Below are 15,430 nucleotides of genomic sequence, written 5' to 3' on the forward strand. Positions count from 1 at the left end.
TAGGTATTGAAATAATAAAAACGCATGTGTAAATGTAAATGTAATTTTTATTATTACCATCCATTACCTTACATTTAGAGTAAATGTTGGAAGTGGCTGCCATCTTCTTGAATACAAGCTTCAATTCTTTCTACAGCGTTTCTTGCAACTTTTTTCAAAGTTTGTGGCTGGATATTTAATACAGCTTGTTCAATATTGACTTTCAATCGTTCAAGTGTTCGTGGTTTGTCGCCGTAGGCTTTTTCTTTGAGGTAACCCCGTAGAAAAAAATCCGCCGCAGTTAAATCTGCAGATCTTGGTGGCCACAATCCTCGACCGATAACACGATTACCAAAGAATTCCTCGACGAAATCAGAAGTTGAACCTGCGTAGTGCGATGTCGCATCGTCATGTTGTTGCCAGCAGTGTCTGTCTTCCTCTTCCAAGAGTGGGATGAACTGAAATAAAATATCCTGATAACGTTATGCATTAATGGTGTACTCAAAAAAAATAGGACCGATTATTTTCTTCCGCGATATCGCGCACCACACGCCCAACTTCTGCGGGTGTAACAATTTTTCGTTATAAACTTGGGGATGTTCAGCACTCCAAATTCTACTCTTCTGGCTGTTTACGTAGCCATCCAAACGAAACCGTGCTTCGGCTGTGAAAAATAACGAATCCATAACGTTATTTCCCTCACGCAGAAATCGACGGAACCGTTGACAATATTGTAGCCGTTTTTCTTTGTCGGGCTCAAGAAGTCGATGAACCGTTTGAATGCGATAAGGTCGTAATTGTAATCGTTTGGTCGCCCGATGAACAGTTGATTTAGACAAATTAATTTCAGCAGACAAACGTCTGATTGCATCTGCATCAGTATCAGTGACTGTATTTGTAATCAACACTGACGCAGATCTTTTGTGTTCCTTGTTAGTAACAAAACCAATCTCTCTAAATTTTGCGACTAACCTTAATACTGATGTTTTATTAGGAGCCGGTTTATCTGGGTACTTATGGCGAAACAAATCTTGCACTGCAACTACTGATTTCGTACTGAAGTATGACTCAACAATGAAAACACGTTCATCTAGCGAAAACACCATCTTGTCTCTAGCAACACACCAAACGTTATGATTGCATTGTTGTTACTATCGGTAGTGTTCTACTGTGTCGCCGCGATGTTCAGATGTTGGACGAGTCCATTTCAGTAACGAGTAAGGGAGTAAGCTTGACTTTTGAAATTTCATGGATGAGTGATTGATGGGTTGCGTTTTATATGGGACACTCTGTATTTGGCCCAGCCAAAGTACGAACGAGTGAAATCACGAGCAGACTGCGTATTACTACTCGACCTGAAAACATCAATTCCTCGTATCAAATCTAAGTATTACTTATTATCATGTTGTACGTGGTAATAATTATCATATTTAATTTACCGATCATAAACAATATGTAATTAATTCTATTATAACCTTTATTTGTAATAAACTATTAATTTTTAATAATAAACAAAAGCTTAGTTGAATTTTCTTCATGCAACTAATTCAAACATCTAGCAAGTTCACCATCTTCGCTAAACGAATCACTACAACTGTCGCTTTCATTTTCATCTTTCACTATCTAAATGTATAATATAAAGTTCTGTCATTTCATCTATCACTGGTTCCAGATTTTCAATACTTTTTTACTTTTTTTCACAATAGGTTAATCAGTCATCTTTATTCATGGAATTAATCTTCTTTGTAGTTAATTTTTCTACATCTGTGAAAGAAAATGTTGTTATTACTTGACACCATTTCTTTTTACAGCTGACCATACCATCTCGATCATATTCAAATCAGGATGGTAAGGTAGAAGTCTAAGAAAACGATGCAAATATTTTTTGGATAGGTACATCCAAGTGATGATTTTGTTCTTTAGTTTTCATGTAACTTTACTTTAATTTAGAAAATGAAAAAAAAATACTGGAAATATAATATTGTATTATAAGTTTATGATTTCTAAGTAAATAACGATTCTGGTTAGCTCTTAACAACTTAACTAAATCACGGTAAATTACATAAATTTCAGATATCACTTTAGATATTTGTTCAGGTTTTTTTTTTGTCTTCAGTCATTTGACTGGTTTGATGCAGCTCTCCAAGATTCCCTATCTAGTGCTAGTCGTTTCATTTCAGTATACCCTCTACATCCTACATCCCTAACAATTTGTTTTACATATTCCAAACGTAGCCTGCCTACACAATTTTTTCCTTCTACCTGTCCTTCCAATATTAAAGCGACTATTCCAGGATGCCATAGTATGTGGCCTATAAGTCTGTCTCTTCTTTTAACTATATTTTTCCAAATGCTTCTTTCTTCATCTATTTGCCGCAAAACCTCTTCATTTGTAACTTTATCCACCCATCTGATTTTTAACATTCTCCTATAGCACCACATTTCAAAAGCTTCTAATCTTTTCTTCTCAGATACTCCGATTGTCAAAATTTCACTTCCATATAAAGCAACACTCCAAACATATACTTTCAAAAATCTTTCCTGACATTTAAATTAATTTTTGATGTAAACAAATTATATTTCTTACTGAAGGTTCGTTTCGCTTGTGCTATTCGCCATTTTATATTGCTCCTGCTTTGTCCATCTTTAGAAATTCTACTTCCCAGATAACAAAATTCGTCTACCTCCATAATCTTTTCTCCTCCTATTTTCACATTCAGTGGTCCATCTTTGTTATTTCTACTACATTTCATTAATTTTGTTTTGTTTATTTTCATGCAATAGTTCTTGCGTAGGACTTCATCTATGCCGTTCATTGTTTCTTCTAAATCCTTTTTACTCTCGGCTAGAATTACTATATCATCAGCAAATCGTAGCATCTTTATCTTTTCACCTTTTACTGTTACTCCGAATCTGAATTGTTCTTTAACATCATTCACTGCTAGTTCCATGTAAAGATTAAAAAGTAACGGAGATAGGGAACATCCTTGTCGGACTCCCTTTCTTATTACGGCTTCTTTCTTATGTTCTTCAATTATTACTGTTGCTGTTTGGTTTCTGTACAAGTTAGCAATTGTTCTTCTATCTCTGTATTTGAACCCTAATTTTTTTTAAATGCTGAACATTTTATTTCAGTCTACGTTATCGAATTCCTTTTCTAGGTCTATAAACGCCAAGTATGTTGGTTTGTCTTTTTTAATCTTCCTTCTACTATTAATCTTCCATTTCATCCTCCTCAACTTCCTCTTCTTCCTCTTTAACACCATTTTCTAATTCATTTCCTCCGTATAACTCTTCAATATATTCCACCCATCTATCGACTTTACCTTTCGTATTATATATTGGTGTACCATCTTTGTTTAACACATTATTAGATTTTAATTTATGTACGCCAAAATTTTCCTTAACTTTTCTGTATGCTCCGTCTTTTTTACCAATGTTTATTTCTCTTTCCACTTCTGAACACTTTTCTTTAATCCACTCTTCTTTCACCAGTTTGCACTTCCTGTTTATAGCATTTCTTAATTGCCGATAGTTCCTTTTACTTTCTTCATCACTAGCATTCTTATATTTTCTACGTTCATCTATCAGCTGCAATATATCGTCTGAAACCCAAGGTTTTCTACCAGTTCTCTTTATTCCGCCTAAGTTTGCTTCTGCTGATTTAAGAATTTCCTTTTTAACATTCTCCCATTCTTCTTCTACATTTTCTACCTTATCTTTTTTACGCAGACCTCTTGCGATGCCCTCCTCAAAAATCTTCTTTACCTCCTCTTCCTCAAGCTTCTCTAAATTCCACCGATTCATCTGACAACTTTTCTTCAGGTTTTTAAACCCCAATCTACATTTCATTATCCCCAAATTATGGTCGCTATCAATGTCTGCTCCAGGGTAAGTTTTGCAGTCAACGAGTTGATTTCTAAATCTTTGCTTAACCATGATATAATCTATCTGATACCTTGCAGTATCGCCTGGCTTTTTCTAAGTGAATATTCTTCTATTATGATTTTTTAATTGGATGTTGGCAATTACTAAATTATACTTCGTGCAAAACTCTACAAGTGGGTCCTCTCTTTCATTCCTTTTGCCCTGCCCGAATTAACCAACTATATTTCCTTTCATGCTTTTTCCAATGCTTGCATTCCAATCTCCAGTTATTATTCAATTTTCATCTCGTACTACGTGTTTAATTGCTTCATCAATCTCGTCATATACACACTCTACCTCATCATCATCATGGGCGCTTGTAGGCATATAGACGTTAACAGTCGTTGTCGGTTTAGGTTTTGATTTTATCCTTATTACAATGATTCTATCGCTATGTGTTTTGAAATACTCTACTCTCTTCCCTATCTTCTTGTTCATTATGAAACCTACTCCTGCCTGCACATTATTTGAAGCTGAGTTAATTATTCTCATTATCACCTCACAAAAAGTCGCCTTCCTCTTCCCACCGAACCTCACTAATTCCTACTACATCCACATTTATCCTATCCATTTCCCTTTTTTTAACTTCTAACATTCCACACTCCGACTCGTAGAATGTTATTTTTTAATTTTCTGGTGACCCCTTCCTTAGTAGTCCCCTCCCGGAGATCCGAACGGGGGACTATATTACCTCCAGAATATTTTACCAAGGAAGGGACCTCCATCATTGCTACATGAAAATGCAGAGAGCCACATTTTCTTGGAAAAAAAGCAGCTGTAGTTTTCCATTGCTTTCAGCTGCGCAGTACTCAGAGGACTGAGTGATATTGATATGGCCGTTTATGTCATTGTGACTCACGCCCCTAACAACTACTGAAAGAGCTGCTGCTCTCTTTCAGGAATCATTCCTTAGTCTGGCTCTCAACAGATACCTCTCCGATATGGTTGCACCTTCGGTCCAGCTACTCTGTATCCCTGAGCACTCAAGCCCCCTCACCAACGGCAAGGTCTCATGATTCATAGAGGAGGTGTTCTGGTTTAAATGGAAAATATTATTTGGTTTTCTCTATCCACAAGGATGTACCAAATTGCTAGTACGTTATCTACATAAATAAATGAAATAAGTTTTTTTTAAAAATAATAATTAAAAACTCTCTTTTTTTTATTGTTTTTATATAAAACGAAAAACAGTACGAGTAAAATAACGTAAATTTCAAACTTCGCCGGCACATTACGAAGTCTTGTAAATTAAATTAAGTTTTCTATTAAACTAATTTTTAAAAGAAAAAATTAAAATTTAATATTGTCACTAAAACAAAGTTTTTAAATCTTAACATGAAAATAATTTCTCATTTAAAAAAAAAAATAAATATCACAACTCAACATTTATTTTTACAGAATTTTCAGAAATATGTGACCAACTTACAGGAAGCGGAAATACAACGCCGACAAGAGGAAGCGAAAAAAGAAGAAGAGGAAAAAAAGACGAGAGTGGCTAGTTTAAAAAAAGAAAGAAAGGCAACTGAAAAATTACAAAGTAGTAAATCATTTAAATAAAAATTATCAATTCTTTATTGCTATTTGAATATATATATATATATATATATATATATATATATATATATATATATATATATATATATATATATTATTATAATTATACTGCGAATATTTATTTATATTATTACAATTATTTGTGAATGTATTATAAGGTTTTTCTGGTGAAAAACCAGTGAGTAAAAATAAAATGAATACACAAAAAAACATGAACATAATTTTTTACACTTTTTTTTTATGTTCTTCAATTATTACTGTTGCTGTTTGGTTTCTGTACAAGTTAGCAATTGTTCTTCTATCTCTGTATTTGAACCCTAATTTTTTTAAAATGCTGAACATTTTATTCCAGTCTACGTTATCGAATGCCTTTTCTAGGACTATAAACGCCAAGTATGTTGGTTTGTTTTTCTTTAATCTTCCTTCTACTATTAATCTGAGGCCTAAAATTGCTTCCCTTGTCCCTATACTTTTCCTGAAACCAAATTGGTTTTCTAACACTTCTTCCACTCTCCTCTCAATTCTTCTGTATAGAAGAATTGAGAGGAGAAACATTATTCATAATTTCTGTAAACTTATGACAAAAGTTTTAAATAATTGTTTTATATTTAAAATAATACCTTTTAACGTATACTCCCCCCTTAATTCACATCGTTTAATAGAAGCTTCAATTTAAGTAATCGAGTTCCGTTTTTTATGGTTCATCAATTTTTAGTTTTAGACATAATGAAGATTTAATATAATTTTTCACATCACAAAAATGCCGTAACGTTTCCTTAATAATTAATAATTAAGAATAATGTAATATTCTTTTCGATACAACATAATGTTAGTTTTTTAAGTTTATTTTTAAATTGATAATAATATATTTTAAATATTCCGTTAAAGTCGCACAAGTTCAGTAAATAAAAATTTATTTGTCGATCTCCGTGGCGAAGTGGTAACGTCTCGGCTTTTCATCCGGAGGTACCGGGTTCGAATACCGGTCAGATATTGAAATCATTTCACATGCTTCAAATTTCCATTGGGTTAATAACCATTAGTAGTCAATTTGTATTTTTATTTGAAAATTCTTACCTACATATTGATGTTTTTTCCATATGTTAGGGCTGATGAGGGAAGGTTATCCCCAGATTTTTAACATCCCCCTCCCATAGATTTTTAAAATGCGTTTTTCTCTGAATCTATGCATTTTAGAGAAAGGTTTTTCAAACAAAAAATGTAGAAGATATTTTCCTCTAAAATTAATGCTTTTAAAGTTATGCCGTATAATTTGAAATTAAAATACTAGGTGGCGCTGAATTTGTAAAAAAAAAGTGTTTTTCAATTGTTTCAGGGAAAAAATTGTTTTTCGTCTGTATTGCATTTGGAAAAGTTGTTAATCTAAAAAAAAACAGACAACTTTTATTTTAACAATTATCTTGTACGACTTACGTTTTGGAGCTGTAGCTTGTGAAAGTCTAAAAATGTTGTGAATTGGGCACGTGTTCGAAACCGGTCACTCGTTTACAACTTCGTTTACAACGTTTTTTACAAATTCAGCGCGACCTAGTATTTCAATTTAAAATTATACGGCATAACTTCAAAGAAATTAATTGTAGAGGAGAATGTCCTCGACATTTTTTGTTTGTAAACCTTTTCTATAAAATGCATAGATTCAGAGAAAAACGCATTCAACTACTTTTTGAGTTTTTCAAAAATCTATCGGAGGGGGATATTAAAAATCTGGAGTTAAGCTTCCCTCATCACCCCTAACGCGTGCACAAAAGATCAATCGATAGGTAGGTAAGGACTTTCAAATACAGCATATTTTGATGACAAATTGCATGTACTATATATAGTTGACGCCCGTAAAACTAAAAAAAAAAAAAAATATATATATACCAGGGTGTCCCGTATAAAACGCAACCCATCAATCACTCATCCATGAAATTTCAAAAGTCAAGCTTACTCCCTTACTCGTTACTGAAATGGACTCGTCCAACATCTGAACATCGCGGCGACGCAGTAGAACACTACCGATAGTAACAACAATGCAATCACAATGTTCAGTGTATTGCTAGAGACAAGATGGTGTTTTCGCTAGATGAACGTGTTATCATTGTTGAGTCGTACTTCAGTACGAAATCAGTGGTTGCAGTGCAAGATTTGTTTCGCCATAAGTACCCAGATAAACCAGCTCCTAACAAAACATCAGTATTAACGTTAGTTGCAAAATTTAAAGAGACCAGTTCTGTTAATAACAAGGAACACAAAAGATCTGCGTCGGTGTTGAATACAGATACAGTCACTGAAATCAAAGACCGATTACTCGTCTCGCCAAATAAATCGATCAGACGTTTGTCTGCTGAAATTAATTTGTCTAAATCAACTATTTTTGGGCGACCAAACAATTACAATTACGACCACATCGCATTCAAACGGTTCATCGACTTCTTGAGACCGACATAGAAAAACGGCTAATATATTGTCAATGGTTCCGTCGATTTCTGTGTGAGGGAATAGGTTATATATTCGTTATTTTCACAGATAATACGGCTTCATTTGGATGGCTACGTAAACAACCAAAACAGTAGAATTTGGAGCGCTGAAAATTCCCACGTTTATCACGAAAAACAATTACACCCGCAGAAGTTGGGCGTGTGGTGCGCGATATCGCGGAAGAAAATAATCGGTCCTATTTTTTTCTAGTACACCATTAATGCAGAAAGATATCAGGATATTTTATTTCAGTTCATCGCATTCTTGGAAGAGGAAGACAGACACTACTGGCTACAACATGACGGTGCGACATCGCACTACGCAGGTTCAACTTCTGATTTCGTTGAGGAAATCTTTGGTAATCGTGTTATCGGTCGAGGGTTGCGGCGACCAAGATCTCCAGATTTGACTGCGGTGGATTTTTTTCTACGGGGTTACCTCAAAGAAAAAGCCTACAGCAACAAACTATGAACTCTTGAACAATTGATATTCAATATTGAACAAGCTGTATTAAATATCCAGCCACAAACTTTGAAAAAAGTTGCAAGAAACGCTGTAAAAAAATTGAAGCTTGTATTCAAGAAGATGGCGGCCACTTCCAACATTTACTCTAAATGGATGGTAATAATAAAAATTACATTTACATTTACACATGCCTTTTTATTATTTCAATACCTACCAATATAAGGTTGGGTTGCGTTTTATATGGGACATTCTGTATATGTAATTTTAATATTATTATACATAAGATCATAAAAGGAATGTGGAAAAATTTACCGATTGATAATGAATAATTAAGTAAACATATTTATTTCTTGCAGCTGCATAATAATTTCTAGTATCTTCACACATTTTATTTACACAGTAAAATTAAAACATATTTTATACTCTTTATTATATTGTTATTGGGTTATTAATTATTTTGTTCTTTCAAAAACAAAAACGATAATTAGTTGGTTTTTTTTAAAAAATACATTGAACATGCTTATCCACATTTATTAAATATAAGCAAGCAATGATTAATAATAATAATAATAATTTTATTTCTAATTGAATAAAATATTACAAACTCTAATTTTTGTTCTCATTTACAATCAAAATTAATTTGGATATCTTAATAATACAATTTAGACGACAATGAAGATTATCGGAAATTAAGCATTTCTAGAGGCAACCCTGCTTCGGAGATTACCAGCAATATAATTAATATGAAAAGAGAAAAAATAAAATTTTAATTTAATACTAACTAAAAACAGGCGACAACTAGTATTCACCTCAAATGTATAACGTATGTCCCATTAAGAAAATATAGAATACCACTGAAAATTGAGGGAGGATTAATTAATATTTAGCAGTAGATTAAAGTATTCTTTATATAACGGGAAAGAGTTGTTGGCACGCATCCGGCCGGCTCATCATGCGGTCCACTCTGCGCCAATAGCAGGAGCTGCATCGGCAACTAATCTAACCTCAAACGAACACAAACCGGACTAAACGAAGAAGTCAACTGCCTGTTATCAATATGGCTAGCATTAAACATTGCACTTTTATTAAATTTTATATCTAGTCACTCCTTAAGCCTATTTTCAGGAATAAAAACACTAAAATATGTAGAAAAAATTTTCTACGCACTAATATTTATTTTCTTAAAATATTTCTGTAAAATACTATATATTCTCACAGACACGAGTATACGAACGCGTCAAGAATCCAGGGGGCAAAGTACTCTAGATAGACGGTCGAGCGATCAAAGCGAGTCTTTACCGGCTAGTTTTTTTAAAAATAATTGTGAAAAAAATAACTCATAATTTATTCATTTTAGGGGACACAAATTGATGTAAATGAAAAAGAAAATTAACCTATACTGTTTAATAGCAAATATTCTCTTTCATTTTTATAATAAAATTTATACATAGAAAACTACCATCCCAATCGCGGCATCAAAAACTCTATATGATTAATTAATTGCCTTTCCCGATGCCAAATTTTTTTTGAACTTATATTTTTTAGTCAAGCGACCGGAGGAGGTGCAACATCTAGTGTAGTAAATAATTATATAAGGGTGTTTGTCAAACAGCCGCTCTGTTAACCTTCGCACCCCTTAAAAAGTGTAAATTCTGAAAAACCCGGAAATTATTTTTAAATATTTATCTTAAGCGGATTTGAAAGACCAAATATACTGGAATATCTCATTTATTACAGTCGAAATTGGAAAAAAATTGCAATCATTTTTCAAAACTTTTTACTTTTCTTCCCCCGTTTCAAGAGAGAATTTTAGGAAATCTAAAAACTGATTTTTAGGAATTGACATGAAGATTATACAGACCAGAAATCAAGATTATAATCACAATTGCAACCGAGAAACTAAAAAAAAAAAAAAAAAAAATTAAATTTCAGTTATTCCCCAATTTTAATTCTGAAAACTCGGAATTTCAAAAGAGAAACAAAAGAAATACAAGTTACCAAGTGATATAAACGAATATATAAAATATATAACTAATATATTTTCTGATTGTGGCGGCGTTGAATGATATGACCTATCTATTTACAAACATTAAATTTATACAAAGTAAACTGTTAATCACTTGGTTAACTTTCGAGAATCCAATTACAAAGGCCAATACAAACACTGTGGAAAGTTTATGAGCAGCAGGGGAATGATGGAATCGTAAGGAATGTGATAGATCGCGATCTACGCTTGACTCCTGTTTAAACGAATTCATGAAGTAATATCAACAGGGACCCGATCAACCAAATTTTGAAATCATTTTGTTTTCATTTGCACAACAATTAATTAAAAGTAAGACTTATCCTTTACTATTAATTTTGCTTTTGAGGCCACATTGACCACTGGTCAATCAATGTTGAACCTTTTCAGATCATGTAGCCATTAAACTCGCTATGTACGGCGTCAGTTTTAAAACGCTGTTACAAAATTATTTTATATGGCATCTAAGTCGGCTATTTTGTTTTTTATTTACAAAGGAATCAGTTTTATTACACAATTTGAACGAGGTTTATACGATGTAAAATGTTTTATTTAGACTAGAAAGAATATGATCATTTTTTTTACAGAAATGTGCTTGTGTGTGTGTGTGTGTGTGTGTGTGTGTGTGTGTGTGTGTGTGTGTGTGTGTGTGTGACTTGTGTATTATAATTACTTTGAGGGTTACGGATTTATTTATTATTTACAAAAATGGCTTATATTAGTAGCAATATATGGATGTATTGAAACACATAATAAATTATGTTATACGGCACAAACAAAAAAAAAGAAGAAATTTGTGGTCATAAATATGTCACTTTTACTAGAGGTCTAAAATATCTTTTCTGACCAAAGATATCGGTAAATATGAAACATATAACGATTTGTAATGAATAACAGTATACAGTAAAAATTGTTTTTTCTCAATCTGAATAGCCTTTTAAGTAGTGGGAATTTTTATAAAACGTAGTTTTCTGAATCTACTTCCACTTATACTAACATATGTGATTTATGACACGGGTTTTTCATCATATTTTGTCCAATTTTCAACCGATTTGCTTGAAAGTATTATTTTTAAAATCAGCAAACTATGTTTCATAAAGACAAAACCAAAAAAATTAAAATCGCTCATAAAAAACGCGGTAGAAATGCGCAAAAAAATCCTGCAATTAAATTATCGTAATTTCTGTACTGTTTCAATTTTTTTATTGTTACAGGCATAAAAAATATCCCATCGTAACGGTTTTTTTTTTGTCAGAATCTGTTAAATCCCTTTAATATACTGTAATTTTTTTTAATTTTTTTCACAAGAGGGTAGCATAAGACTATGAAGGGAGGCATCAGATTCCAACATATTTTCGCGGAGCGCTAATCAACCGCGGATCATTGTGATGAAAAAGGGTTTGTTCTTCGAAGAACGCACTACTTTAACCTTTCGGTTCTGTCAGTACTTTTTAAAACGGTCTGATATTTGTTTCTGCATTTCGTCTGTAACCCTTACTACCAATCTTTGGGTCTTTTATGTAGATAATAAGTATGCTTAGAATGTTGTTCATATTAGTCTTATCGAAATCTTCCTCGATCTTCAGTCTAATTTCTTCGAGATCTTTCTTATTTTTTCTGAAGTATTTTACATAAATTTTCTTTACCAAATTCTTGAGAATCAATTGGTTAAAAAATTCGGCCTTCAGGTATTTGTAAGAAATGAAAAAAAAAGAAATCCTTCTCTTCTTTCATCATGCTGATAATCTGATCGTTTTTTTTTACACTGTTCCGTTAATGGGAATTTTCCAGACCACAATTTTTCTGATAATTTTACTTAAACAAATTTTGATAATGTTCCGTCTTTTCTTTAATTAATTAATCGGTTTTGGCGTTTAATTTTAATTTTAAAAATAGTTTCATAGGAGAACAGTGTCTTTGAGAGAATGACTGTTTTATATCGGCAAATTTTGCAGTGTATTAAAATGTATATTTTATTGTAGGACTGCCAGGTTAAACCTAGTACGTTTTTGCCGAGAACCAGAATCTGTTTTGCCAAGTAAATCGTTCTTTTAATTTACAGTTGATGGTTTCCGCTAAATATTTTTATCTGCTGAAATATTCTAATTTCATGATTATAATAACAACAATTTAGCAAATGAGACCTCTTTCTAAATAAAACCCATTTATTGTTGCTTTTTAAAACCAAAAAATATAAAAATACATTTAAAAAAAGAAGTATGAAAAAATTTTAAATGTACTGTATTCTAAAAATCAAAAGAAATACGATGATATTACTGCAAGATAAAGTTTCTTTATTCAATATAATTTTTCGCGATTACAATATTTCTTATACTTCTTACAAGAAAGTAAAAATAGTTACATCACAGAACCTGACGTTTCATTAAAAACAAAAAGAAAAAATTAAAGTATTCATAGAGACAGTATACATTTAATCTGTCCATCGAGATCATAAAATCAAGTTAGGCCTTTTAAATCGCAACACTTTTGATGTTATAGGTTCAATACTATGAAATTACGATTTCTCAAAGAAATTATTTTTTTCCCACTTCAACCTTTACGTCAGGGATTTATGTAAATATTAGGGTTTCCAATTACGCTAAACATTCATAATTTCTATAAACTTATGACAAAAACTTTTAACGTTAGGTGTGATATTAAAAAAAAACTAGCTTTTGACGTATACACACCCCCTTAATTGCCAACATTTAATATAAGCTTCAATTTAAGTAATCGAGTTCCTTTTAAATATTCCGTTTTCGTCGCACAAGTTCAGTAATTAAAATTTTTTTTTCCGATCTCCGTGGCGGAGTTGTAGCGAATCGGCTATTCACCCAGAGATCCTGGGTTCGAATACAAGACCGGCGTGGGGATCATTTGACATACTACAAACTTCCATCGGGATCATATCCATAGTAAAAGTTGATGAAGGTAAAACAAAAAAAAAAATATATATATATATATATACGTATATTTTTTATTATTATTAATAATAATATCAAACAAATGAATGTGAATAAACATTTACATCATGATTACGGTTAATCAATTAATCATTCGCCTTTCTTGCATCTGTATTGAAACCTTTTACATCATCTCGTTAGTTAACATTAGATTTATATCACGGTAGTTGCCGATGCAGGCGCTGCATCGGCAACAAACACAACATCACACGAACATACACAAGTCTACACGAAGTCAACTTCCTGTTATCAATATGGCTAGCATTAAACATTGTATTGCTGTTTAAAACTAACTACTAAATTATACATCTAATCTCTCCTGAAGCCTATTTTGAGGAATAAAAACACCAAAATGTTCAGGAAAATATTCTCAACGCACATATATTTATTTTCTAAAATATTCCTGTAAAATACAAAATATTATCACAAACATGAGTATACGAACGTTTCGAGAGTCCAGGGAGCAAAGTACTCTAGAAAGTCGAGCGATCGAAGCAAGTCCTTACCGTCTATTTCTTTTTTATATAATTCTAAAAAAATAACTCAATTTATTCATTTTAGGCGATTCAAATCGATATAATTAAAAAACAACAATAACCCATACTCATTAATAGCAAATACATTCTGTCATGTTTATCATAGAATTTACACATATAAAACTAGCATCTCAATCACGGCATCGCCAACCCTATATGATCAATTTTCTTTTCCAACGGAGTAATTTTTTTTTTCAATTATAAATTTCGTCAAGTGACCGGAGCCAGGTGAAACCTGAATCATTGTAAATACAGTAATAGTGGCCGTGGCTCTGTTTGCACAAGCTGCCACGTTGTTGTCCATCGCACTCATTAAACCGTGGATAATCAGAAAAAATCCTAAAATGATTTTTAAATATTTATCTGAAGCGGATTTGAAAGACTAAATATATATGAATATCTCATTTAGTATATTAGAAAATACATAAAATTTGCAATCGTTTTCCAAAAATTTTCATATTTATTCAACCGTTTTAAGAGATCTTATTTCTGGAAATCTAGAAACTGAATTTTAGGAATTGACATGAAGATTATACTCACCAGAAATCAAAATGATAAGCCACATTTGTTACCGACAAACTAAAAAAAATGTTAAATGTAATTTTTATTCACATTTTAATTCTTGACATTCAGAATTTCAAAAGAGAAAAGTATATATACGTACGGGTCCCTGTATCTGTAACTAACATAAATTCTGATTGTGGCGGCGTTGCAAGTTATGAGCTACCTATTTACAAGATGAAATTTATAATAAAAAACTGTTAGTCACTATTTAAGCTTTCGAAAATCCAATTACAAAGGAGAATAAACCACAGTGGACAATTTATTAGCAGCAGGGGAAGATGGTATCGCAAGAAATTATATACATTGCGATCTACGGCTTAAATTCGGCCTTCAGGCATTTTTAAGAAATGAAAAACCATTTCTTTTTCGTCACACTGATAATCGGTTCGATTTCTTTGTATACTGTTCCGTTAGTGGGAATTTTCTAGATCCCGTTTTTCTGATAATATTTGCTTAAATAAATTCCAACTCTTCTGTATTATACTTTAATTAGTTGATCGGTTTTAGCTTCAATTTAATTTGAAAAAAGTTTATTTGGTGTACAGTGCCTCTGACATAATGACTGTTTTGTATCGGCAAATTTTGGAGTTACTGTGAAGGTATTTTTTATTGTAGTTCGGCCTGGTTAAATCTTGTACGTTTTTAATTTTGGAAAATCTGGTTTGCCAAGGAAATCATTCTTTTAATTTATAGTTGATCATTACCTCCAAATATTTTTATCTGATTAACTATTCTAATTAAATTATTAAAATAATAAAAATTTATTAAATATCTCTGCTTTTTAAATACAAGCTATTTCGTTTTGCCATTTTTTAAAAAAAATTACAAAAATACATTTCAAAAAGAATTATGGAAAAATTTTTAATTCTATTCTAATCCAAAAATCTAATAAAAATACCATTAATATTTATTCATATAATCATTTTATAAACACATGT

At 31.9% G+C, this 15,430-nt stretch overlaps 1 protein-coding gene across 1 annotated transcript in view; it reads left to right on the forward strand.

The window, feature by feature from the left end:
- The window catches only part of LOC142333697 (uncharacterized), a 36,446-nt gene extending 30,975 nt beyond the window's left edge, over positions 1-5,471 (forward strand). Inside the window, exon 6 of the mRNA XM_075381125.1 lies at positions 5,305-5,471. Within this exon, the coding sequence (XP_075237240.1) occupies positions 5,305-5,463 (159 nt within the window). The 3' untranslated portion in view covers positions 5,464-5,471. The remainder of the gene's footprint in view (positions 1-5,304) is intronic.
- The last annotated feature ends 9,959 nt before the right edge of the window (positions 5,472-15,430 follow it).

Source organism: Lycorma delicatula, chromosome 13, assembly GCF_047948215.1.
Source record: "Lycorma delicatula isolate Av1 chromosome 13, ASM4794821v1, whole genome shotgun sequence".
Classification (NCBI taxonomy): domain Eukaryota; kingdom Metazoa; phylum Arthropoda; class Insecta; order Hemiptera; family Fulgoridae; genus Lycorma; species Lycorma delicatula.